Source organism: Sesamum indicum, linkage group LG14 (assembly GCF_000512975.1).
Source record: "Sesamum indicum cultivar Zhongzhi No. 13 linkage group LG14, S_indicum_v1.0, whole genome shotgun sequence".
Taxonomy (NCBI): Eukaryota; Viridiplantae; Streptophyta; class Magnoliopsida; order Lamiales; family Pedaliaceae; genus Sesamum; species Sesamum indicum.
In genome coordinates, this window is record NC_026158.1 from 2,362,555 (window position 1) to 2,390,554 (window position 28,000).

The window sequence follows — 28,000 nt, forward strand, 5'->3', positions numbered from 1 at the left end:
ACTCAAAGTTTATACTTGCACTGGTAGATAATATGCCACTGATTGACCTGATCGTGGTTTCTTGAGAGCACTTGAAATTTTAAGCCTATGCTTCTTTACATACACCCGAAACCTAACAAGGTTTCTTTCATAATCTCATCTATAGGAATGGGATTTATGTTTGCTTTGGAAGGTTCACTGAGCTGTTGCATGACTTGTGTTTCTGTATGTTATTCACCAGTTTCTTTCACTGCTTTCATAAATAGCTTGCTGTGAATGTTTTGGTTTCACAGCAAATTTATCTCCCACAATTTTCCAATTTATTCCTTCCATGGTTGGCATGCGAATTCTTCTCTTTTACATATGAGGACTTCTCCTATTCGTAGTTGCTGGTATTCAATCTTTTCTTTTTTGTTCAATCCATCACTTTAACCATTTCTAATGCAATATGTTGTGAAAATATGCAGATGGGGCCGTCATTCCCTATTTCAGTACAATCGTTGTCAATGGCTGCAGACCGCTACAACAGATTGCAGCTGCGATAACAATCTGAATCGACATAGATCCAATTTAACTGAATCTTTTGTTGTACCTAATGCTGCTCTATTATTCTCTTTGAACTGCAAGGATGGCCATAACAGTCTTATATGCATAAAACTAGATAAATGCCTGTTGTCATGAAAGGAAGGCAGTTTTCTGAGTGCTGATTATGAAGAAGTTCACCACTCCAAGATGAAGCTTTTTGACATAGTTAACTTGACATAGCTTATTTACAAACACAACACAGAAAACTACAATTTATAGAAACACACTTAAAATGGGGAGTATACCTCAGAGCCTTGGCATAAACTAAATGTCGATGGTGCCGCAAAGGCTAACTCAGGCTTAGCAGGGATTGGTGGAGTGATTGGAGAACATTATCGGCTTCTCAAGTCGACTCGGCATTACTTGAAACAATAAAGCAGAAATGTGGGCGCATTGGTTGGGACTCCAACTTGTAATCACACATGAAATTAAGTCTGTACCATGGGCATCCAGAACAATGGATGATCTACTTAGGGACTGCCAGATAGATAAAAATGCAAAAAAAATCACTTAAAACAAGTAAAAAATATACATGTGAAAATTTATAAACACCGTGAGGAAATTTTAGTCAAAAGCGCTAAAAAATACCCCCAAATTAACGAAACAAGTGCTTTTTGTTGAGTTTTACAAAACACAAGAGGTTTTTAACTTACTTAAAAAATAGAGGGATTTTTAGTTATTTTAACAAAACACGGGGGGAGGGGGTAAAAGGCATTTTAGCCGAAATTCTAGCCCAAAATTGGCTCGGTCAAATCTAAACCAATTATATGATAATGCAATACACTAGTTGTGTGAATGATGTACAATTCAGAAAAAGTGACAAATTACACTTGTTGTATGATTTTTTTGGTTCGATCAAACTTATTTATTGCAAAATATTTCTTATTTTATTTACTTAACGAAAATTACCTCTTTCCCAAAAAAAAAAAATTAAAAATGATAAATAATGATAAAACTCATGTATCAAAATAATTTTTGATATTAGTTTATATATTTATATTTATATTTTTATTTATAATATATTTAAAATATAAAAAATTATTTATTATATACGTGGAGAGACGCATACTATAATGACTAATACTTATATTAAGAATTAAATATAATTATCTTATTATGATATTATAAATAAATAAATTACTCCCTATTAAAAAATAATTATTCCCACGGTGATTTGGGCTTTAAGGGAAAAGGTTCTAATACCGACATAGCGCATACAATTCCCCCGTATAAGCCCCCACTCCGCCGTCTTCCGCCGGCTCCTACTTCTGACGGAAAATTTTCATCTCTTTAGTGTTCTCTGTTCTTGATGTCATCTGCTTTGAGCTATGGATAACGAGGTGGTTGAAACTTCCTCCGAATTACCACTGCCGGAAGACTTTCTGCATTTTCTCAATCAAAACGGCTTGGATCCTTCAATTTATGTTGCTTCTCACTCTACTCCTCGTTATATTAGGTGCCCCTCTTCTGGCTAACATTTTATTTCTGGTGTGCGCGCTCGCGTACTTGCAGCACTTCTGAATTTCTGTGCACTAAAGTTTTTCTACTATAATAAATCGGTACAAGTTTGGTTTCTGATAATTTGAGCATCTACAAGTGCGTATATCTGAACTCACAGAGCTGAAAAATGTTCGGCCCTGTACCTTTTCCTGACGTTGTAAGCGAACTGAAATGAGAGCATTATGACAATTTGGAGTTTGCGGAGATGAATATTTTATTATGTGAAAGATTGTCATCATGTGTGTTTTTTCTGTTCTTTTCTTGAAGGTTAAAACCAGGGTCTGAAGCCCAGCTTCCGGAAATTGAAGCAGAGATTAAATGTAAGCTTAACGAAGTGAGTTGGTTGCCCAACTTCTACTATCTTCTGCCTGAAGTTCGAATAGCCAGCACGAAAGCCTATCAAGAAGGAAAGGTGACAAATGAGAATTCTAATTCTTGATACTTGGAAATCGGATTGCTATGCAAAACTGCAATTTGTTCAGCTTCTGTTTCCATGATTGGCAGATACGTTGGCATGCATCTCAGTTTTCCTAAAGCAAAGAAAACGGAAAAGAAATGAACATATAGCCAAAAGTTGTATTATTTGGGATAAAGGAAAACAGTTCTAAAACCCTTGGTTCAAATGCAGCCTATGTCTTCTTTTTTTATAGTTATTATATTTTATTCATGTTTTTGCCTTGTTTTTTCTGTTTTATGTATCTAGCGTGTGTCTCACCATTTCCCCGCGGACCCTGCCCTTGTTTCCAAATATTGTCTTTGATACTTCATATGTTTAGACAAAATGTTTTGCAGAAAGGTTTTTGTCACTTAACTTGACTCAATGCCGTAGATATATGGCATAGATGCAGCTTCAGGAGCTGCTGTTGTTGCTTTGGATATTTCTCAGGGAGATCATGTTCTTGACCTCTGTGCAGCTCCTGGTTCGTGATCCTTTCATACCGCTATCATGTTTCAAACTTATTCCACCCATTACAATTAAATTTCATGTTTATGTATATCTTGGTTTCTGAAATTATTGGCAATTGCTCTGTGTGTGTGAGTGTGCACTCATGTTTCCCGACATCTCACTGTCAAGTGTGCTTTGTTTTTTTTGTATATGCGTGCGTGCATGCATATCTATGTACATAATCTCTCAAGGTTCTCTTCATCACTGATCTGATTAACTATATGGCCTCTTCCATTTAAGAGTCTTATCTGTTTTGCAGGTGCTAAACTTTGTATGATATTGGACCTTCTTGGCTGTTCAGGTTCTGTAACTGGTGTAGATGTTGCTAGACATAGGTTAGCAGCTTCTAGAACAATGCTGCAGAAATATGCTCTTGGTGACCGATGTCGTCTTTTTGTTGCGGATGGAACAACATTCTCCCTTATTCCAGTCAGGGTCGAATCTAACTCTAAATCATGTAATGAATCTGGGAAAGACTTCACGGAGTTTAATTTTTAAAAGTGTGGTTGTACCGTATGGTCATACCCCATACTAAAGGAGTCATTCTTCAACAGGCAATGCTGAAATGGAAAAAAATTTGGAGATATACAAGGAGTGGACTCCTAGGAGACCATGGAAAGAACGGAAAAGGATGGCTAAAGCTATGGAATATATTGATTCTATGATGTCCAGACAAGTTCAGGATCCAGAACTTATATTCTATGGTCGTCACTCTGGGGTGGTTGGTTTGAGCAAACACGACGTGTTCCAAACCTTTGATGACATTGAGATTTCGCAATTTGGCTATGACAAGGTATATGGTAGTTTTTATCAGTCGGCTCGTGTTTCGGTGATTTTCTTTCTATTCTTCCAATTCTAACTTTTAGTATCGCGTCATGTCCTTTTATATCATGTCTTCTCTGCTAAAAGATTGCCTGCTTGTTGAAATTTAGTTCAGGTTCTTGTGGATGCAGAATGCACACACGATGGTTCAATTAAACACATTCAGAAGTTTGAACAATGGGGCTGGACAACACTTTCACGCCGTGTACTGGATGCTGAGAGGACTGATGCCTTGACTGTTCTTCAGGTACAAATATCTGCTTCTAACTTGTTTAAACTTTATTCCAAGGTAACTTGGTGGTTGTGATTATTATTTGGTATAGTTTAATGACTTTGAAACACAAGATTAGATGCTAGTTTGCCTACGATCTAGAAGATTACATATGATTTTGGTAAAATTATATCATCTCATTTTTCCTTACTGGTTCCGCGAACTCCAAGTTACTTGGCGAAGCACAAGTTTAATCATGTTACAGCGGGACATTGTGTTTCCTTTTTAAGGCTTTTCAGTTTTTACTTGGTCATATAATAATTTGTTCTGCAAATTATCTAAAGATAGGACCTCCCAGTTCTCCATAATCATTCATAGTATTCTAATATATCTGATAAAAGAACCCGAGTCATTTATGTCAGACTAATCGAGACCCGCACCGCCCTTTGTCGGGTGGGTTATAAAACCATAACCAGGCCTTGGGGTGGGGGGTCTCCGCTCTTGGTGTTTTGGATCCAAACGACCTGGACCTGAGTTTAAAATACCCTGTATACTTATATGAAGTATATTTATACATGTACGAAAAAGTGTGTATATTTATACTTACATTTAATACATAAAATTACTGTTTTTTTAAATTAAAATAATGATATTAGTAATTTGTATTTTGAATGTATATATAAGTAACATATTTAATATTTGGAAAATTTTTAAACTGGGTCTCTGTCAGGTCAAACCCTGTGGGTCCTGGATCTGGGGTGGGTTGGGCCTGGGTCCAAGAATTTCTTGGTGGATTGGATTTTGGATTTTTGGTCCACATTTCTTTCCTTCTTTTTTGTTTTTTCACAATCAGTTTTTGTACTTTCATTCACTAAAAGAAGGTCCTGTTGCAGTTAAAGTTGCTCACCAATGGATTCAGATTACTCAAAGCTGGGGGATGTCTTGTCTATAGCACCTGCAGGTGGCTTACTTCAGAATTTCCTGAAATGCAAACAGTCATTCATTGTTCTTTCATATAAATTACTTTCTACCTTTGTGTTTATGTTTATCCTCTGATGTAGTTTGACAGTTGCTCAGAATGAAGATATAGTAGAGCAGTTCCTTTCACGACATGTATCAGCTGGTATGTGTTGTCTTTACAATGGCTGGTCTCATTTTAACTATTTTTGTTGTTCCTAATCCATCGCTAGTGTCCGACCCATATTCTGACTGATGCAAATAAGCACACAAGCTTCTAAAACTCCATATTATGTAATACTGAGTTTCAGGCCTGGTTGAGGAGTGAGGGAACTGCAACAACCATGTTGACAGGCTCTCTCCGATGTCCCCGGACCCCCATGCTTCAGATATCTCTTTCTGTACATTTTGAAACAAAAATAACAGAGGGATTCTTTTGAACATAGAGTGTTTGCAAAAGCTTCTAAGAAGTGATAAAATATAGAAAACTTAGAATTTGCAATAGAATCAAAAGTTGAAGTATTTGCAACAAACAGTGGAAAGTTGGAAAAAGTGAAAGTAGAAGTGTTTGGTAAAATTGGCTTTTAATGACAAATTAATTATCAGAAGGCTAGTTTCCCCTTGAGTACTGAATAGCATTTTCTGGAATGTGGCAATAATACTGAGGGCAAAAATGTGCAAAACAAAGTAAGACTTATTTACAAGAAGCCCACTGCAACCAGAAGCATCTTTGAACTTTGCCTTCAGTTTTCGTGAAAAGTAATTGTCAGAAGTTCACTATCAGAAGTTAGTTTATCAAACATTATACTTTAGTGTTTTTTTTAGCCAAAATCTGAAAATTTTTCTTAAACACTTGCAAATGTTTCCAGTGTCCCAATTTTTTTTATTTATTTTTTGTTTAGACATTGGCATTCTTATGAGTTGAAGTACATCACCAGGAGCTCATGCAATGGTTTTCTGTATGGCCTGAGGCACTGTGTTATTCACATCATGCCGTTTTTGCAGAGTTGCTGGAGATAGAAGCTGCCAAGAATTGGCCCTGTAGGCAAGCAAGAATACCAAAGACTTTACGGTTTGATCCACTTACATCATCTACAAGTGGGCTTTTTGTTGCCAAGTTCACAAAGTTGGACATTTGATCATTGTTACATTAGCAGACTGAATTTGTCCTTTTGAAGGTGGTCTTGATAGGTTATTAAAGAAAGCCTTCTGTTACATTGGTCTAGAGACAGCTAGTTTGTAAAAATCTCTGGGAGACTCAACGAAGCTCTTTGCTGCCAGAATCAAAACTGAGGGTTATCCTATGCTGATAGTTTCTCAAGAAAAGAATACCTTCAGTCTCTTTGAATTGAGTGTCTATAGAATCCACTCTCTTAGGTAGTAATTCACTGAGTAGGTTTATGAGTCATCAAGTGTGCACATAATGATGCCATGCAGTGATACACAGTATGCATAATGCAAATTGTCACAGTCCTGGAGCGGCTATCCAAGCGCATGGAATGAAATGAGCCCATCATGCGAAGTATGATTTCTGTCGCATTATCAGGTTTGTAGTTGTATTGTTTCCTCTTACATTATTTTGTAAGATAAGAAACATCATAGCTGATTACTTGTTTTTTTACCCTAAACTATATATCTATCCAACTACTCAAAATTACAAGGAAACATAATATTTAATTCAAATGTTTGATGTTATAATCGAATATTTATGCCAATATGTATACCAGTTCACTTTTGTAGATGGTAATTTATATGGAATAATGTTACTTTCCCCCTGTTCCATTCACTAATGAGTTAAGTTCCATTCAATTTCCCATTCTTTTTAGAATATGCATCTGCGTTTTTGCTCATCTGAGAAGTACCGATGAATTCAAGCTAATGCCTTCAGTTATAGATCACTTGTTTGTCTTCCCCCAGAATGAGTCGACATCCTCTACATGGATAGTATGGGCAGTTTGAATATTGGTGCATGAACCCATCTTATTGTTGTTGCAGTCGGTTTGCACCGATGCTTGACGAACTTAGAATTAGTAAGTTCTTTCTGTTGTTCTAGTAAGTTCTTAACTGGGCTCATCTTGTCTTGCTGGGCTCATCTTGTCTTGCTTCTTCTGAATATAGATCTATGGAGAGTATTCATGCTGCTTTAGGAGATCCCATATGTCCTCCACCTCCATGGGAATGTTGTATCTTATAATGCATCTACGTTTTAAAAGATTGAAATAGGGAAGGCGGGAATAAGATTGAAAAAAAATTGTGTCAATGTCAATGCATCATATGTTGTATCCTTGAGTGATACGACACATACACGAACAACACGAAAAATATAAAAATATTGGGACACAACACGACACCGACAAGACTATATATAATATATTTTTTATTATATATACCAATTTCTCATAATCTAAAATATTTAGTTTGAAGAAAATAAAGATAAAATATAAAAATAAACACGTATGTCTTATATATAAGTTTTTAATTAAATGTGGTTTAAAAAATATACACAATCAATTTATTTTAAAAAGTACGTAATAATTCTTTTTAATAATTCAAATTAGTTAAATCATCATGAATACCTCTCGATTTTTGTGATTCCACTCTACAATTTTAGTTCGAAACGAGTAAATTAATTCTTTTTCTTCTCTTGTTCAGCCTAAATTGCAATTCGCCCATTAATTATAACTAAAATAATTATATTCTGTAATAATTGAAGCAACAAATGGAGGAGTCGGAGAGGACATGATCCGTTTGATTCGCCATCCACATGCATTTTTTCAACTCTTTCAGTCGTTCGCTTTCCATGTACTAAAAGCATAACGCTCTTCTTTTTGCATAGAGAAGAAGCATTATTGATCCGGGTTCGACGTTGAGGTCCTTTTAAGGGTATTTATTTTAAATGAGATGTGAAGCACTATTCATTAGATTTATTGGAAAGTCTTTAACTAAAATTTTTCGATATTTAAATTAGTTCGAAATCGAGATTGAATAATTCAAACTGAAATATTTAATATTGGGAAATGTAATAAATATATTTTACCATAAATGAAGTATAATAAATGTAAATTATAGAGCGACCTGGCTTGAACACGAGGGGCGCGGATCTTGTGGCATAACTGGTATTATCCTTTGGTAAGAAGGGTATTTATGCTTTTTTGTTGATAATTAATATATAACCCTATCGATTATGATAAATTATTTAACATTTGACTTATAACAATATGCCAAGAAGGACCTAATTTTCACCCGAGTGATAAATTAAAGGGTAAATTGCAACGATATTTTTTAAAATTTGGTATAATTACGAAAACTTTCTCATTTGTTTGAAAATTTATAAATATCTCCTGATGTTTGATGAAATTATGTAATTCTTGGATTGAGGTATGGAATTATCAACTTTGTCCTTATTGTATTTTTTTTATTTTTTTTGCAAAAATTTAAATATTTGTAAAAAAAATTAGATGGGGTGGATGAAAAAAAAATTGAAAACTAAAAAAAATTTATAAAATTAGTCCATTAAAAAAATTAGAAAATTTTAAAAATAAATCAAATTAGAATTCTTAATCTACAAGGAAATTTTTAGTTAGTTCACCACAAAAAATTGATGAAAACCTAATGAATTGAGCTAATTATTATATAACCGTTAAAATCAAGTGGACATTTGTAATTTTTGAAACAAAAAGATAATATTCGTGATTATGCCAAATTTCGAGAAAGGTCGTTGTAATTTACCATAAATTAAATGTGGTAATTAACTGGAGTGCAACATGATCGGAATACTAATAGAACATGTAAAGATAAGTTTGGTCATGTATCGACAGTTTTGGTCCTAACGACTCATAGTTACAAGACAGAAAATGAGATCTATTACAGTGTGAAGTGGACTAAAATTGTTAATACATGCTTAAACTAGTCAAAAAGGGACCAAATACGACATATTCGAACTTAATTCATCAGAACAAGAAATAATAGACAAATAGAATAAGTTACAGAACCAAAAGTGTCGATCCTGAAAGAGAAAAATGAAGAAATTGGTTTTAAACTGATTTTATTTGAGTGAACTCTGGCGGAAGACATGGGAGAGGTCGGTGGCGAGTAACGTTACTTAAATTCTATATATACATATACACAAGGAATAAGATTCAACAGTTGCTTCCTTTCTTTGTCATTTTGCCATTCATTTTGTAAAGAACCTAAGCTCATCATCATCAACAACCTCTACCAATATGACGGTAATCTCTCTCTCTCTCTCTCTCTAAATATATATATATATATATATATATCACTTGTCTCTTTTATACAGACTTTTCCACATTTTTTGTGTTTGTTTTACAGAAATTTAGACCCCTAATTTGTTAGAGTTATAAAATGGTCCTTCATCTTTTTTAATTTAGAGATTTGGGCACAAAATTGGCTAAAAAGTAGTATATATCTGTCATGTGTTGGTAAAAAGTTGAGCAAATGGTCCTCCATCTTATTTGTTGATTTTTATTGACGTGGCAAGTGTGTCACACTTGATCTGTGATTGATTGATTCGGCCAAGCTTGTTGTTCTGAATTAGAATTTTTCGTGGTGGTTGATGTTAGAAAGAAAAAGAAAATGGGATGTGTGTCATAACTTGCCACGTTAGCAAAACTCAGCCAATAAAATGCATTTCTCGAATTTTTAACTGGCCAGTGACAGGTACATGCAACTTTCCGGCTAATCTAGAAAAGTTCTGCAATTTTGTCCAAAAATCACTAAATTAGAAAAGGTAAAAGACCATCTTGCCGTCCTAATAATTTACTGGACTAAAATACTATATGACTATAATTACAGGACTAGAAACGCAATTAAACCCGTTTTTATGAGCATGGTTATAGTCTTATAAGAAACATATACAAGTTTTTGTAAAAATAATGAAATGTGTACGTATCAAATTTTCACTTGTTTTTGTACATAATTACCAATATTAGTACTATTGAAAATTTTCAAATCTTTGAAATTGTAATATAGATTTGGGTTGGTTATTATCATTACGTCTATTGTTAATTGGAAAAAATGCAAGCAACTCCCTTGTGATATTGCAAATAGGCAAATTACCTCATTATGAAAAAACAAATAGAGATTTACCTCCCTATATATTTTAACATACGATAAGTTACCTCCCTATAATTTTTAAAATGAAGCAATTTACCTTCCTGTATAAAGAGGTAAATTGCTTCATTTTAAAAAGTATAGGGAGATAAATTGCTATATTTTTTTTTATAGGAGAGTAATGTACTCATTTTCAATATCATAGAGAAGTAAATTGCTATGCACCCATTGTTAATTAAACAACAAATTTTACAGTCTCAGATCACAGAAATGCGCGTGCATATGGATTGCCCCGGATGTGAAAGCAAAATTAAACAAGCTCTCCACAATTGCAAAGGTACGTACACCTTCAATTTCTTATATCACATGAGGTTAAATTGCATTTAACCCTCAATTAGTGTGTATATATATTTTTATCTGATTTAATCTGGTCAAATCTAAGTTTTTCCTCAACATGTTTATGTGGATTTATGGTATACGATTCATGAAGTTAGATTAAGAGGGTGTTTTGGTGAACTTATAAATTTTTTAAAACATCTTATAAGATGTTCGAGAGCTTATAAGATATTACAAAGTATTTGGTATATTTTTTAGGAAATAATTCTAATTATAAGGCCTAAAAGTAAGATGTACACGTGATTATAAGCTCCTTCAAAAAAAAAAAAAAAAAGAGTAATAAGTTGTCAATTTCTTCTAATTAAAATTTTGACAAATTCTTTCAAATTAATTATAAATCTATCATTATTAATATCTTATAAGCTCCATAATCTTATTTTTATTCAAATATTTAATGAACTTATTTTTTTAAATAAGACAAAACAACTTATAAGCTTTAACATATATATTTTATAAGATATTTTAAACAAATTTAGCCCAACACCCTCTAAATTATAAAGTTGTCCTTGTGGTATAAGAAATGATTACATTATGTTTTTAATCATTTTTGGGGTAATTTTATATACGAAAATGTTCAATTTGTTCTTTTTTTTTTATATTTAAATATATTTTAATAAATTATATTTTGTTGATTTAAATTAGTTTAGTAAATTGTATATTTGATTAATTTAAAATATAATTTAGTTTAAATATGCTTTAATAAATTATATTTATTTGTGGAATATATTAATTACTTTAAAAAATAGAACAATGTTTTAAAGTTCACATTTTAAATTGAAAAATCACAATACAAAAATTAATATACTAAAATTCATTCTTCTAATTTAAATATTTATAAAAATATAAATTATATACAATAGAATTATAGATTATTAATAAAATTAATTTATTATTAGTTTAAATTTATCTCAATAAACTATATTTATTTATAGAAAATACTAATTAAATATCATATTACATAAAAGTTATATCAATTTTTTTAAGTTATTATAAATAATATTTAAATGAAAAATACAATTGCAATCTATAAAAATTATTTCTATTTTTTAAAAAATAAACTGTTTTACTTATTAAAAATAATATTTTTTTGCCCCCCGCCGGTAGCAGCTCGCGAATCTGTGCAATGGGGCCACCGAAGCTTAGATCAGGGGCCGACAATTGAAGGGGGCGGTGGAGAAGTCGCCCCTTTCTGCTTGGACAACGTCGCCCGCAGATTGTCGACGTCTATATGTATAATGTATAAAATATTCATATATAGTCTATATATATAAATAAAAAAATATATTTTAAATTATTTAAAATTTAGGCCGTTTATTTTTTAATTATTGAAAATTAATGGGTATTCTAAAAAGGATATAATGGACAATTCAGTAAAAGTTTTAACGCCATTAAACATATATAACTAGTGAAAGGAGAGCGTGCATTATTTTAAGAAGATATTTTTATTTATTTCTTTTAACACAAGAAAATTTTCGTCTAAATTCTTAAAACACAGTAATTTATATCTATTAATTGATGGTCTCAATCATTATCTTTATGAAAACAACATATGCTATATATTAATATATATTTACATAATCATAATGTGGAAACAAAATATTTTTAATCCTATAATTTAATGGATGATATTTTGGTTCTGCATAATAATTTAGTTTTATAATTTTAAATTTTATTATTTTTCAGCTAATTTGACAGTAAAATTATATGTTATTTGCCTATGATCCAATTAAATTGACATTATATGATGAAATGGACATTTAATTTTGTCCTTGTACATGTTTGACTTATCTATACAAAACTGGACTGTCACCTCATCATCTATAAATCACTGACGTGTAATATAATTTACGCCCAAATTGACTAGTAAACACATAACACCAGTTTCAATATCACAATGCACCTCCTATCAATTAAATTGGAGAAAATTGTATTTTTGGTCGCAAATGTTTTCATTTAGTTCGATTTCTTACGATTTTCTCATATTATATACTTATAAGTTGAACATCATCTCCATTTTACTTTGTGCTAGGATAGCATTAGTCGTGAATCTTTTTAATTTTTGTGATTTTCCTACTTTTTCCACCAGAGTTCAGATGATCTCCGGCGAACAAAAGGACTAAAACATCACAAAAATTTTAAAATTGCAGGATTAAAATGCCACCCTGAAAAATTAAAGAACGAAAATGACAAATGATCTAATTAAATTACGAGACGAAAAATACATTTAAGCCGACAAACTTTATATATAAAAATGGACAAGATTAAGCATTATTCTTTGGATGTAAACTCAGGTGTGGAGGAAGTGGATATAGACATGGGGCTGCAGAAGGTGACAGTAACAGGATGGGCTGATCAGAAGAAAGTTCTGAAAACAGTTAGAAGAACAGGAAGAAGGGCTGAGTTGTGGCAATTCCCTTACAATCCTCAGACGAGAAGCCATAATTTCACCGGCCACCACTACCACTACCAGAACAACTACGGCGGCCCTTCCACTTACTATGCAGCCCAGCCGGCGGCGTCGTGCTACAACTCACCTACTACCGGCTACGACAGCCACGTCGGTGCCCCCACGTACTACGGCGCTGGGAGTTATGGGAACCGAATGGGCGATACGTTCAGTGATGAAAACCCTAATGCTTGTTTTATAATGTAGTAAGTTATGTTTCTAATGCTCCAACAAATGCATGCATTCTTCACTGCTCTCACAAATAATAATGAATAAATATATTTTTGGTTCTTGTATTGTTAAATATTTATGTAATTCTTTGATATTTGGCGATTTCGATTCTTTCCATCACTATACTCTCTTTCTCTCTCTCTTTTTCGTTTACTTTGATTTCAAGTATATGGCGGCATGTCAGAGTGGAAGAGTAAAAATTAGAAAAAATTATAATTTATGTCTCATAACTTATTTTATTTATAATTTTGATTTTATTAGTTTATAATTCAATAAATTTAGTCCCACAAATTCAAAAAAATTGTAATTTCTGTCAATGTTGAACTTTAACGGATACACGTACTCCTTCCGTTAATAATTTAATAAAAATAAAAAAAGGTGGCATATTATAATATAATGCCCCTCCATCCTAATGATTCTATATATATATTAGGGTAAATTACAATTTTGGTCCTATAAGTGGACATGTTTCTAATTTTTTAGTCCCACACTCAGGTCAATTCGCACATTTAGTTCAAAATGTGGATTTTTTTTTTTTATTTCAGGACCAAAGGGGAATTTCGTTAAAAAATTGAGGCTGGCGTTAAGTTTTGACTAACTGGGAAACTTATTTGTTAAACAAAAACAAACTTCAAAATACTAAATGTAGTTTTTCAAATCACAAAAAAATTATATATAATTATACCAAATTTCAGAAAAAAGAGATGCAACGAACATCCCAAGTCCAACCAGAGTCCAACTAAAACCACAATGCGTATTTGGTTTCTCTTCATTACTTGGCATCTGTATTCAGCACTAAAACAAGCTGGTAACGCCAGAAAAGATTGTTGAATTCAATCTGATGGAAAGCTAAAATTCAAGTGCCTGCCATTCTGATGAACCTAATTTGAGGTCTAAGCAGCCATTTCCCGTAACAAATATAATTCCCATACGACACTTGTATGAAACTTTAAGGCAGGTATAACGAGCAAGAGAGATTGTGAACATCTGCCCATTGACATTATGGATACATTCAGCCCAGCACAATTGATGTCAAAGAGAGAATGAAACCTGAGATAATTCTTTGCAGAAGTTAACTCAGCCAGATGTGAAATATACGATGATGATTGCGCTAGAAACCATGTGAATGCATCTTATACATAAACCAGACCAATTTAAACACACATGAAACGCAACGTAATTGTTAAGTGCAAGCAAATTCACTCTTAACACCACATCATCCAGCTGCTTGAAAATCCCCAAAATCATCTTCTGGTATATCTAGTGAACTTTTGTTTTCAGCTGACTCTGATTCTTTTGGTTGATCTTTTTCTGATTTCAATGCCTTGACTTCTGAACATCTGTCTGGGCTACATTTTGTGGGGAATTCCGAGGGAGACTTTTCAGCAACAGGTGAGAGCGGTGCAGGCGGAGGCGGAGGCGGAGGCAGTTTGATACCTAATGTGCTTTCTGTTTTTCTACTTTTATCATCCAAATGAAGATTATTCAAACCTTGCTCAAAAAACTTGGATTTTACGCCGCCGCCACCTTTCTGTAGCACACCAAAAAGAATCAAATGGAAGCTGAAGATGCATGTACAACTTTCGTCGATTCAAAAAATGACTGAAAGGACTTACATTCTTTAATTGAAGCACCAACGTCTCCCCATCTTTTAAACTGTAATCAACTGAAGAAGTCTTTTGGAAGTGTTGCTCCATCTCTTCAGCAGTTTTCTTCTTATTTAGGTACCTTCAGAGTCGAATTTGGATATTAAACCAGTGTCTTACTAGCAGGTCCATCAGGAGATACAAAGTTGAACTAATTGAACTCTGAACAGCAACTCAACCAGAAACTGAGTCTACACTACAGACTAATGCCTGCACCTAGCAGATCTAAGCCCCCAATGAAACCTTTCAAAGCAGTAACTAAACCCCCAATAATATACAAATGAAAATACAACTCGAAAAGTAAGGGAAAATGATAACAAGAATAAGGACAGGGAAAGTACTTCATATGGTCATGAAGGGCAGCTTGGAAGTCATAAGCTTCAGTTCTTTCTCGAAACCCTATCCCAATGAAAGCATGCCGAAGGCGGCCGCCTGAATGCATGGAAATCAGTACCATTGCCATTTATCAATCAATAGCTAAGAAACAAGTAATAGAAATGCCGATGCGTAAAACAAGGGGAATGTAATAATGAAGCGTGCCATATCTGTGCCTGGAAAAAGATGTTGCTAAACTAACAATAGGTGGAGTTTCTCTATTGATATGATATCATAATTTATTTATGTACATACAAGGATCTACTTCTGACACACCCAGTCCAATTGGATCATCTGAGTTTTAGGTAAATGAATCTAAATATATAAACCACCTGTTGTGAATAAATTCCATTGGTGTGCAGAAAATATCTGCTGTTTAGTTTTCACTTTCTGCTAACATCAGTGCCAATCATTTACTATAACAGGTTAAGAAGCACTATACTGGAAATTTCAATCAAACTTGAGTTGGTAACATAATATTGGTTAATGATTGGATAAGAGGCATTGCTTTCTCTATCCACAACAAGTAATTTGGCATACCTTAGCACAATATTTACGTACTAGTTATCAATACTTAGTCCATGGTTGTGAAATCTATAAGCATATTGATAGCTATATGTTCAGAATTCCAGAAAGAAGACCTTTTTTTAACATTCAGGCTCTAATTTGTAACTCATATGATTGTCATGCACATTATTTACTTAAGCGCATATGCAAGGGTGGGGAAGTAAAAAAATATTTAAATAAATACAGGCCGCACTTTAGATAATGTAAATACTTCCAGACCATTTCTAACCATGTATTGTTTCAACAAGTCAATAAAACGAGAGAAACAGAACTGGTAACTAAATCATTTAAAAGGAGAAGCAGCTTAAATACCAATATTCTCTTCTACCCGTAGAACAAAGTATCTGCAAAAGCATAAAATTCAAAGAAAAGGTTAGAGAACAGATGAGATATAAATAACAATACAAGGTAAAGTCTATGAGTATATATAGTAACCTCAATAGAAGTCACACAGATAAAACACGGCGTATTAAACTACACAATGGTCCTCCAAGTCAGGACATATCAATTTGAAATCAATATTCAGACCTGCTGCTATCAATCACAGGCTCCACTGGATGTGGTTCCCCCTCTCGCAGAAATGCCCGAGCGTACAATTCACCTATTCAGATAATAACAATTAAGATACAGAATATAGATGAATATGACAAAACTGAGCAAATGCTTATATCAACCATGTAGAAAGAAGCTACCTGTTTTTTTATCCTCTAATCGAATAATGCATTCTTCTCCTTTAGTCACAACTTTGAGAGTGCCTTCCCATGCCCATTTGTTGACATTCCACTCATCAGCCCTACAAGAAGGAAATATTAACTTTTGCTTCATTGAACCTAGAAAATGATTCCTGAGAATTGAAGCTTGCACCAAGTATAGTAAGTTTTTCTAGTGATCTGGTCTTATTTTGGGATGATTACACTAACACCCACTTAAGAACAGTCAAAATAAGCAAACTACCCATCTACTACCGGACCCTTGTTTGTCCAAAAGTGGCTGGGAAAAGAAAAAGGATTTATGCCCCTTCAGTGACGTCCAAAAAAGGAAAAGAAATAATTCAAACTGAGGTGATTACGAGGATTTTTTACCTTTGTTTAAAATTTCCAATCTAAACTGTTTTTGTATATTTTGCTTTTTATATTTGTATAGATATATACATATATTATATAATGTGCATATGTATTTATATAGTGTGTATATATATGTACTTGTATACGCAACACAGACACTCTGCAACACACACACATACACACACATCCAACCAACACAACAGAAAATTGGGTCTGGGAAATGGTGGGTTTCTTGTCTTATCTTCATTTTCCCTTTAACTTTTCTAGGCCCAATTTCCAATTCCTTATCTAAGACACACCCACACAGGACACTAAGTTTGAGACAGAACTGATGTTGGATAATGAGTAAGATTGAAGAAGATGACTATGGAAAGAACAAAAATGAAAAAGAATATAAAAACTAAACATATGTTGATATTTAAGCATTATTTATCTAATTATAGTTCAATAAATTTTTAATTTATAAAAAATTTGAAGAGAAAAATAAAATGCCAAAAGAATTATTAGATTTTTAAAATCATAAATTAGTAACTAATCTTTTCTTAATATACAAGAGTCTGAATCAAAATCTTGTAAATAAAAGTACAATTTTATCACATTTCCGCTGAATAAAAAACATATATTTCTTAAATTATCAAGTAAGTTAGCTGGAATCTCAAACTTGAGAAATTATTACATTTTGACCCCCTAAATTATGTAAGAATATAACGTATACCATCTCATACATAGAGGTATACTTGTCCGAAAGAAGTTGTCAAAGTGTTAACCAAAAGTCCAAAAGCAAAATTGGATTTTCATTGATTTTTTGTGATACCAGCATTTTGCAGCCCGGGAAGCCCTGATGGGAGGGCAGTGTTACACATGTGACAATTTAAGGTAGTTTAGTGTAATAAATCATAGTAGAGGGGTAAATTGAGTATTTTGACTATTCGCGGAGCATTGTTAGTGTAACTATCCCTAAAATTTTATTGATCAAAACCTTCTCAAAGATTTGTGATTCCAAATATAGGTATTCGCTGTTAGGATGCAGATACCATCCCGCACTAAATCTACTTGTTTTCTAGAATGCATTTATAGACACAACAGTAAGGGTGGAAGAGGTTACTTGTGTAGAGCCCACAAAAACAAGACAGAATGTTATTGAGATTTGGTGATTATAGCGACAAGCAAGAATGAGCAGACAAAGATACAGGATTTGCAACTTCACATCATGAAACTTGTCTTGTTTTCAGAATTTGAATGTAGCAGAGAAAAACCTGTAAGAAGCTGCAGTTTTCCGTGGAGGTATCTGCAAGATTTTTGTAAGGTTGAAACATTAGATTGATATCCAAGGAACTTTCAAAGCAACAGAGCAATCCTAAGAGTACACTTCAATTATCAAATAAAGATTCAGCTGAATTTAGATCGTTCATCAGGAGCCTATGGTGAAGTTATTAGATCTATCATGCGATACAATTACGTTACATGCCATTAATACTTTGAATTCTTGCCACCAATTCTGGAGGTGCGATTTTTATGATTACCTACAGAATGGAAAAGAGGAAAAGCACCCGCAGCGACATTCTAACTTAGGAGTTAATGTTTGTAGAGTTACTTTAGTTGCAGCTAGTTTGTGCCAGGATGTTTTCTATAAGAACTTAAAATTGTACGGATCTTGTCTAACCTAGAGGAGCTCAATTCAGAAAGAAAGAAAAGAACAGACCCAGGTACACATTATCTGCAACCAAAATTGAATTTGACAACAACAAGAATCATTTTTTTATACCCAAAACTTAAGGTGTTTGAATCTTTCATATGACCAGGTCATAAAATTATCTTATTCTTTCCTTCACAAAGCTTAAAATAATTCTCCAGTGAATATATTTTTCTTCCTTTCGTTGGTCATTTCATTCATTCATGAGAGGCAAACACCAATAATTTGCTACAACTGAGGAGAACTTATAGGACATTAGGCCAACAAAGGTCTGTCTTGTTTAAAAGATCAGGAGAAGTATCAAGTTCATCTTTTTCTGCATTTACCAGTTGCAAAGGCACTTCAAGGGAACCCTTTTGAGTTATCAAAGAATATCCTTGAAATTCGTTGTCTTTGCTATGGATTAGTATATTTTCGTAGGAAGGAATGCACATGTCATTAAGGACAATTGGGCAACTAATAGTTGCATTTGGCAAAAAGTTACACCTGCATCTCATTGGTGCAAGGGTCTTTTAGGGTTCTACCTTTTGGACTTGCTGAGAGATCGGCAAGTGATTTGATTCGACTTTTTCATGTGCTTTTGAGGAATTTTTTCATTCTTCCTTGTAACCTCTCTTTATTATTAATGAGATTCTCTTTAATATCAAAATGAAAAACATTCTTTTTTTCTTTCTGGTATCAATATGGATTCTAAGATACCAGTCTACACTAATTTCTTCACCTTAAAGATAGTTTAAAGTTAAGGTTGGAAATTCATTCAGGTATCTCAACCTGATTTTAACAAAGTAAAAGCTTGTTCACTCAAAACTTCAATATCTTTAAACAACTCACCAAATTTGGATTGAATGCAGCCTAATCCTATTTTTAGATGTTTCCGGACAGAAGCCTGGTTACAATTATTGGCTTGTTATTCATACATCTGTTTTCTCATTAGATGATTATATTCTAAAAGAGAAAAAATATTGATCAGCTCCCCATGCTTAAGGGGGAAGAGATAATAACCTTTTTCATGTATGTTAACCCTGAGAAAGCACATCAACTTTGAAGTTAGGCAACATTTATGATCTTCAGCAGCAGGTCATATAATCTTCATAAACTGAAATATCAAAATTCAAAATACTTCTCCATCTTCTCTATCTGTTTGCTTCTTATGTGATCCAATTGGAAAGGCTATCCCATTGTAGCTTAAAGTAATGCCATTATGCTAAAGAAAAAACCAAAACTGCTGCTCAGTAATTCTGAAATTCCATTGTCAAGCTATCCAATGGAATTTCAGAGCATTTTGCTGGGAATATGGTTCAAATGGCAATATTAAGGCAATTGAAGATTAAAAAAAAACAGTCATCGTCTGTACAGCGTACTTGGAATTATAGAATAATTCAGCAAACTATGCATCCAGATCAATGGATGGATTGGTAGAAGCATGCGAGGCAGGATCTATGTTAATAATTTTGGTCAAAAGCATTTGTTCAGTGTTATGGGAGTACTCCTCTTATGAGACAGCCTAATAGCATTAGAATGTAAACTTATTTAAAAGATTAATCACAATGGATGAGGTTTCATACCTGCTAATTATGGCTGTTGCTTGATTCTAAAATGCTAGCAGTTCCAAAGAACACATTACTGGACTTACAAGCAAAGTATATGCTTTCACCAAATTGCAATACCCCCCAAACGAGCAGCCCCGAAATTTATATGAAGCTAATGACTAGTCTCTCTCAGTAATTCGACTTCATGAAAGGAATTCACACCCGGAAACACCCAATATGAAATTAAAACTATTCCCAAACCAGTTTCAGCATTGCTTCCTGTCCCAATGGACACTACTTGTCTTTTCTTTTTCCCCTTTTCCAACCTCCTAGTCAGCTTTGTCTTCAATTACATAGATTATTAGGCAGCCATTTGCGGAGCAATGCCTTGAGCTCCTGAAGGAAAATATTTCATGTACCAGTTATGCCAGTACCTAGCAATTTTTCACCATATTCCCATAATACTATAAAGCTTAAACCTCATTCAATTGAAAAATAAAAGAACCCAAAACCGGACGACGAAATCACCAGACAACAAAATAGTCCAAGTTCATAATTGAAAACTCAAATGAATTATAACATAACTTCCCAAAAAACCCTTTCATTTAGGGGGGAAAAACATAATTCTATCTACATTTACATATGCACAAGCGAGAAAGAAAAGAGTTATGGGGAGTAGAAAAGGAAATTTACCAAGTAAACATAGCATTCAGAAACATGAAACAGAACCAGCTCAAGTGCTTCTTCTACTTCTTCTTCTCCTCCTGCGTTTTCTTCTGATTTATTTTCTTTCTCCATACGATCCGCCTAATTAATCAACTCAATCAGAAGAATAATTGAATTGTTTTGATGTAGTTGAATTGGAAATTCCGGCGGAAACAATTCACGAAGTAGTAGAGAGCTGCAAGCAAGCAATTCTCGTTGATCTGAACAGCAATCTCGCATATGTAATTTGTTTGGTGTATTAGATTTATTTTTCGGTCTTTGTAGTCTGTAGGTGCTTTAATGTTTGGTATTACTTTGCATATATTTTACATTTAATTCAATTTTAAATTGTTGACCATACTAAACTATTTTTTTAATATTTTATTTTAGTAAATAATGTTATGCGCGTGTCTAATTTTTTAAAATTACTGAAACTAAAATATTTTCACGAATTTTATTATTCAATTCTCAATGACAATGAAAATACTTAATATATATAAATAATAAATTCATATAAATATTAGTTTTGATGAATAATTGTTGATATAAAAAAAAACATAACGACCTTACGTTGAAAAGAGAAAAATAATAAACAAAAAAGACTATTCAAAGGTAGTTTTGCAAAAATATGACACCAAATTCACGCTTCTAGGAGTAGTTTAAATTAGTGGTCGGGGTTGTAGGAATATGTGATAAGAAAGCAAATTAGATTGGTAATTTTGAGAATTATTCAGTAGTTTTTATTAAAAGTTATACTGTCCTTGTGGATATGGTAAGTAGACATTCTTGGGATATGTGTCTGTTGTATTTATCGTTTACGTTAAACGACGTTTTAACATTATCACAGACGCCTATAGACCAATTGGATAACCTATGTAGTTGGGTTCTGATACTATTTTCCAAATCATGGGATTAAATTCGCGAGAAAATCAAACTTAAAGGATTCAAAATGATATTATCAAAAGATATGGTAAGGTAAAATTGCCAACCCAGAAACAAAGGTACTAAAATTGCAAACTTTAGTAAACTATGGTATCAACTCTGCCTTATTCCCCCATTGTATGACACCGAATAGACTATTTTAAAAAATATGATTTTGCATTTTTCTCAAATATTAATGTTAAAACTTGTGATGTATTCAAATTCCCAGCAGACAGTCCAGAAGAAGAGAATGTAAAGAAACACAATTAGTTGGGCACAGTAGCAGTAACGGTTTTGTGTCTAGGATCTGTCAATGCTGACTGCACATTGACAAAGCCTACTTGCTGCAGTGTTCCTTCCAGATCAGTCAGGTAGTATTCGTCCAGAAAAGGTTCTGTGCTCTTCATCAATGTGAATAGCACCGGAGATAGTTCCTAAAACATGAATAAAGAAAACAGCCTTAAGTTGCTTACAAGTCTGCCGAAGGGGACTCAGAACGGTAACAGAATTGTTAAAGCTCGTCGATGACAGGGAACCAAGAAACTGAATAAGATGGGGTCATCATCTCAAATCTGGATACACTTTTCGTTGCAACATGTGTGAAAAGAAAGGCAAACATAATTTCATAGCAATAAATTTTCAAAAGAGCAGTGAATTTGACACTTGTTCTTTCCAAAAAGATGAATCTTGGTAGAAAGGTGTTGAATCTAAACATGCATATGATTCTTTATAACATATAGAATAAGGAGTCATAAACCTGTCTCAACAGAACTTACTTTTTGCTTCCCCGGAAGCTGACTAGTATGGACAAAAACTAAGTCATAAAGAACAAGGAAAAGTCAGAAGAAGTGTTACCTGAAGAATCTTTGATTTTGGCTGCAAAAACAACAAAAAGAGAAGTACGTGAGCAATACTCAACCTGCAAGCCCTCTAATTACTGACATACGATTTAAATTTACTCGAGAGAATTATGATTCCAGTCTAGTTACCGAATTGTCTGTGACAGCAAAAGTGCCTCCTGGTCTAAGCAGACGGAATGCTTCCTTCACCATATTCTTGATTGCTCTTTCAGGGCACTCATGAAACTGAGTTCTCAAGGTAGTAACGACAAATATGCATTACAAGCTCCAACGACCAATAAATAGTCTATTTGTGCATGAAGTAGGATAGACTCGTAACAGTTCTATTTTTCTTTAACTGTTCAGGTTTTAACTACTCGAATCAAGATTTGAGTTTGAAAACTTCTCATATATTCACTTTATGCAGCCTGCGATAACTAAATTAGCAGGTTTACAGAAATATAGACTAAACAGTTTATTTCCTCAACCTCATTATTACAAAGTCACAACAATAAAAGATTATGGAGTAAGTTCGTATGTCTTAGATGGTTCACGCTACTTGTGAAAACTTGATCATTAGTAAATCCCTTCTTTCCTCTTTTGATCATCCGGGCGGAGTTCATATATATAGCCATAGTGCAGGATGGTTTTTCAATCATGGAATATTATGGTACTTTTGAAGGGAGTTTTGATCTCATGTTTGCTACTTGCAGAAAATGCAAGTCCCTTATAATGAGAAATATGTGCTAACTCACAGGGCAAATTGCTTCTACTTCCTTCCAGATGGGCAGTGCAGGGGCAAAGTATTAAGAAGAATTAGGAATGTTAGCACATGCTTTAATCTTAAATTCGACAATAAGAAGCATAATTTTACAATTATTTTGTTAAAACAGTTCAAATCTTCTTATGAATTCGATTTCTAACTGAAAATTGACAATAAAAAATGCTACTCCAGATAAGATGAATGCAGTATCAGTGGCTCATTATGCTGGTGGAGAGGTATGTCTATCAGAAAATGAGATATACCACATAAGCAATTGAAACAAGGTCGAACGATTTTGAAGGCAAGCCCGTATTTTCGCCATTTGCATGGATCCACCTTATTGGTTCTGTTCCCTGGTTTATTTTATTATCCTTATATTGAGCAACAGCAAGGAAGTAAGGAGATAAATCCAGTCCCTGCAGATTATGCCAAGTAAAAATTAATACGTAGGCAAATATGAACAGGCCCACAGATTAATAAGCATCCATTTTAATTTATATGTAAGATTATACTTATCAAGCTCTCTATTTAGTTAAATCATACTATTTCCTGCACAGACATAGCTACAGAAAACATAATATTCTTGAATAACTGGAAACATCTAAACATACCGTGACTTTTGCTGAGGGGAATTTGTCAGCAAGAAATCTTGTGCTTACACCAACAGAGCATCCAATATCTAGAATTTCTCTAATTGTGGAATTTCCTGAATATTTCTGGTGATGGCTTTCAATTGCTTGAAGCCAATTGCCCCGAACTATCTGGTTTGCTTCATCAACCGATGAAGCAGAAGGTATAGCCCGTTTTGCTATAGACATAGTTGCGGCCTCTGCTTCTGCTGCAGCCTGTTATAGAGAAGTAGCTCCAGAAATCATTGCTTATTAATGTTTAAATTCTGAATAAGATTCACTCATTTTGACTATGGTTGTTGTTTGTAATCAAAAGGTAAGAGCGAGATATGTACAGGTTTATGCATATGCACCTGTATCAAAGTTATGGATTAAAAGATTGCATTTTGCCTTAAATTTATCACTGGATTCTTACTAAATCAAAATAATTAAGTGAAGACTTCCATCCAATCCCAAAACATATTGGAACCAGGAAATGAAGCATTATACAAGCCGTACAAAGATTTCAATAATCCAACAACTTCTTGGTCAGAATTAAGCTCATTGGATTCAAACAAATTTATCAGAATATTTCATAGGCAGATTTGTAGGCTGCAAATTCACTAATACAAGAAAAGAAACAATTGACTCCATAGCAACAGGAAGCAAAAAGACCAATGTTGTCAGAGGAAATGTCGTACATCAAATACTAGCCAAGAAAGGAAATACAAGAAAAGAATCTACTGAGTCGAGCAAATGGAAACAAAAAGATCAATTTTGTAAGAGGAAATTTCTAGATCAATTACCAGCCAAGAAAGGTTTCCCTCATCATATGCATGGAAAGGATTGAGATAATCTGCACAAAAGAGAAGCAAATGGATAAAATTCCTTCACAATGCCAACTAGCGATGCATGTTCTTCCCATTTCAGACATACTTGTTCTTCCAAGTGAAATCTAAGAAAAATATTGAATACTCAACATTGTGCACCTCAGCCGTAACCTTGATACTCTAATTTAAAGATTACTTCTTAGCAATGCACATGATTATTCAAACAATGGAAATGTAACCAAATTCAAATTTTCAGACAGAAATTCTCTGTGAAATTCCTCACAGAGAGACAAAAAGCTATTTGCCACAGGAGCTATATGCATCAGCTGTTACAAGCTTCTCAAGTACTGTTGCTTCCATCCAAGAATTTCTGAAAAGAGGCTCAAATGAAGCATTGGAACTGCCAGAATTTCATAAATGAGACAAGTATCCCTTATCAATTGTCTATAAGAGATTTAAAACATCAATGTATTTTGCAAAAAATGGACAAGTATTACACGGGTATTTGGCTATTCAAACAGTTCATCCAAATTTTTTAGCAATATTCTGCCCTTTAAAATCTATATCAGTAGACTTACTTATCAACAAGAAACTCGTCTACTGCTTGATCTATGAATAGCAAAGCACAGAGCACCATGGTAACTGTCAGTGTCCATTTACATACTGGAATTCTTTAGTCCCAGGAAAGGAATGTATACCTTAGACCTGCAACATTCTCCATGGAGGATCAAAGAGGGGTATCCAATATTCTAAAAAATCTGTATATATTGACTGAAGTAGGGTTGATGCTTCCTAGTTCTACAATGACTTAACTGAATTTGATAATCGACATTTATCATCATCAAGCATCAACTATGTGTATTTCTATTCTTCTACCAATATCTCCTTTTGAAGAAAATTCCTTGGTGAATCTTTGAAAAAGTTGAACGTGCATAAAAGATAAGCTGAATTTCAAGAACATGTCTAGTCTCAGGTAGTTATTCAGTAGAAGCAATAATTGTTCTTGAATAAACTAGACTGCTTGCATCAGAGAAATCAGACAAGTTAGTAAACATAGGCAAAGGCATGCATGAAAGGCACAACATTCATAGGATTGAGGCAATTACAATCAGGATAAACAATTGATGGATCCTCAATAGCATCCTTCTCGCTGTATACGTCTGACTCCAAAATCTCCTTAGTCATATCCCTCCAAGGAATGTTTCCTTTCTCAGCTGTACTGTCCAAATACAAATCCCAAAAAAGTTCATATATTATGAATCCAACAATGCAAAGAATCAAAATCTTGAATAATCTAAACAATCACACTTCAGATTACCAAGAACATCTCATGAAAAAATTGAAAAAATGAGCAAAATCACAAAGGAGTAAAATCAACACAGGTTTACGTGATTCAACTCAATAACGCTTACCTTTTGTGAGATATTGAATCCCTTAACATGTTTGGTGTGAGCTTCAAGACTTTTAAAAAGATGTTGGTAAACTTATAAAATGTCCTAAAATATTTGTTAAATCTTTCTAAGAGAGAAGCATATAAGCTCCCACTAAAATTTTTAGTAATTTTTTACCAGAAAAGCAAATAAAATCCAAACCCTTTAAACTTATACTTAACTTTGACCACATTAATTAAAGTGTCTTCTGGACTTATTCTATCAGAACACTTGAAAGCTATCATATAAGCTTGAAAGTATCTTACAAAATAGAAAACTTTTAGAATCCTTTCAATAAGTTTAGCGAGCACTAAATTATATTGACAACTCCTAAGGTTAAGCCTAATTACAAACACCCCCTCCCTCTGCAAAATTACACACACCCTAGACGTTGCAGTTGTAGTTATAAATAGACCCCCTATTCAGTTGTGAAATTTTACACAACCACCCCTTGAGTTACATTACACTTAACACCCCTCGGGGGTGTGCCTATAAGTTCACAAAAAATAAGGGGTACTTGTGTAATTAAGCCTAATCTCAGAGGAAGTCCATGTAACTTATCTTTCAGAATAACATGTCAACGATAAAGCACCAGTTGAGCCACATAGGTTGATGTGGCTGCATGCAATTTCTTTGCATATGCGTGCAAAATGAAAACATGGATGAACTTGATGAAGTATATACATTATGGGTACCATGGTTTAAAATTTTCATATGTTTCCATCAAAACTGTGAAATTTTTTTCATTTTCGAGTTTATCGAAATGAAAATAGATGGCACTTTCGAAATTACCTAGTTTCCTTTAAAAGACTCCCATTTTCTTGATTTTCCTACAAAACCTTTGATTTAGGAGGAAAGTTTGTATTTTTCTTAATTTTTTGATGAAACGTTTATTTCATATTATTAGCTACAAAAATATAAATTATTTTGTCATGCATAAATATTTCATTTAATCATAATTGATTCAATATTACACTAAATTAGCAATTTTATATGTATATATCAATGTAATAAAGACATTTTATAATACATAGTTAATAAAATAAATACCATCTTATAGTTTAATTTCAATAGCAACTGCAACAAATAATAACTCCAAATATATAATTATACTACATGAAAATAAAATATTTTGATTGGCATAAACGATAGAAATTAAAATATATATGCTCGAATTAAAAAGACAAAGGTAATAGTGAAGATATATTTCGCTACATGTATTACCATGTGAAGATGTCTAAAGTATAATTTGATCCTAAAAAAAATTATTTGATCTACCATAAATCATTAATAAGTCATTGATTAAATCTTTTTCAATTTTTTTTATTGAATTCATCAAATTCGATAAGTTTAACTAATTGAGTGAGCAAACCTCAAAAATAGTATATATAGTTTTCTAAATCATAGGGCGTATATATATAATTACGCCAAACCTCATCCGACGAGCATGTGATTATCCCAAAAAAAAAACAAAAAGGGAACGCAAAAATTGCTTGAGAATGCTTAGAAATTTACCTGATCAAAACTTGTCTAGCACCAAGTTTGAGAACAGAATACAGAGGTTTGAAGGAAATGAGCGAACCCACGAGTCGAGAAAGCGCCGTTTCTCCGGTCCATCTGGGTCTTTCGGGCTCTCCCTCCTCGAAGTCCGCCACCATTCCGCCGCCGCTTGACCGCTCTGACGCAGTCCGGATTCTAGCAGGTGCACTTCTTTTGCGAGTGCTAGAGTTAGGGTAGCGGGATCTTGTCGAGGTTACAGCCGAGGTATTCACATTGCTGAGCTTGGAGATGGTACTCAAGGCCATGTTTTCACGGCTGTGAATTGGTGGTTTGCGGGTTGTCGTGCGGTGGCGGGGAGGTTTTTGGGCGGCAACGGCGGTTGAA

The 28,000-nt window shown here is 33.6% G+C and overlaps 4 protein-coding genes across 4 annotated transcripts in view; 3 read left to right on the plus strand and 1 right to left on the minus strand.

Moving 5' to 3' along the window:
• Positions 1-710, plus strand: part of LOC105176811 (50S ribosomal protein L1) — a 10,652-nt gene extending 9,942 nt beyond the window's left edge. The window contains exon 10 of the mRNA XM_011099724.2: positions 447-710. Within this exon, the coding sequence (XP_011098026.1) occupies positions 447-524 (78 nt within the window). The 3' untranslated portion in view covers positions 525-710. The remainder of the gene's footprint in view (positions 1-446) is intronic.
• On the plus strand, positions 1,742-6,553 carry LOC105176812 (ribosomal RNA small subunit methyltransferase B). Its single transcript, XM_020698881.1, has 9 exons — positions 1,742-2,020; positions 2,332-2,476; positions 2,894-2,984; positions 3,270-3,467; positions 3,565-3,803; positions 3,948-4,079; positions 4,937-5,004; positions 5,105-5,166; positions 6,006-6,553. The coding sequence occupies exons 1-9, from the start codon at positions 1,893-1,895 to the stop codon at positions 6,137-6,139; spliced, it is 1,197 nt and encodes a 398-aa protein (XP_020554540.1). The 5' UTR covers positions 1,742-1,892; the 3' UTR covers positions 6,140-6,553.
• On the plus strand, positions 9,156-13,205 carry LOC105176813 (heavy metal-associated isoprenylated plant protein 28). Its single transcript, XM_011099727.2, has 3 exons — positions 9,156-9,229; positions 10,329-10,410; positions 12,761-13,205. Exons 1-3 carry the CDS (start codon positions 9,224-9,226, stop codon positions 13,120-13,122), a joined length of 450 nt encoding a protein of 149 aa, XP_011098029.1. The 5' UTR covers positions 9,156-9,223; the 3' UTR covers positions 13,123-13,205.
• On the minus strand, positions 14,051-27,999 carry LOC105176814. Its single transcript, XM_011099728.2, has 15 exons — positions 27,632-27,999; positions 25,793-25,905; positions 24,663-24,712; positions 23,860-24,093; positions 23,512-23,664; positions 22,636-22,731; positions 22,502-22,522; positions 20,714-20,827; positions 18,055-18,086; positions 16,427-16,527; positions 16,263-16,335; positions 16,047-16,078; positions 15,134-15,224; positions 14,763-14,874; positions 14,051-14,677 (listed from the first exon to the last, which is right to left on the minus strand). Exons 1-15 carry the CDS (start codon positions 27,919-27,921, stop codon positions 14,363-14,365), a joined length of 1,827 nt encoding a protein of 608 aa, XP_011098030.1. The 5' UTR covers positions 27,922-27,999; the 3' UTR covers positions 14,051-14,362.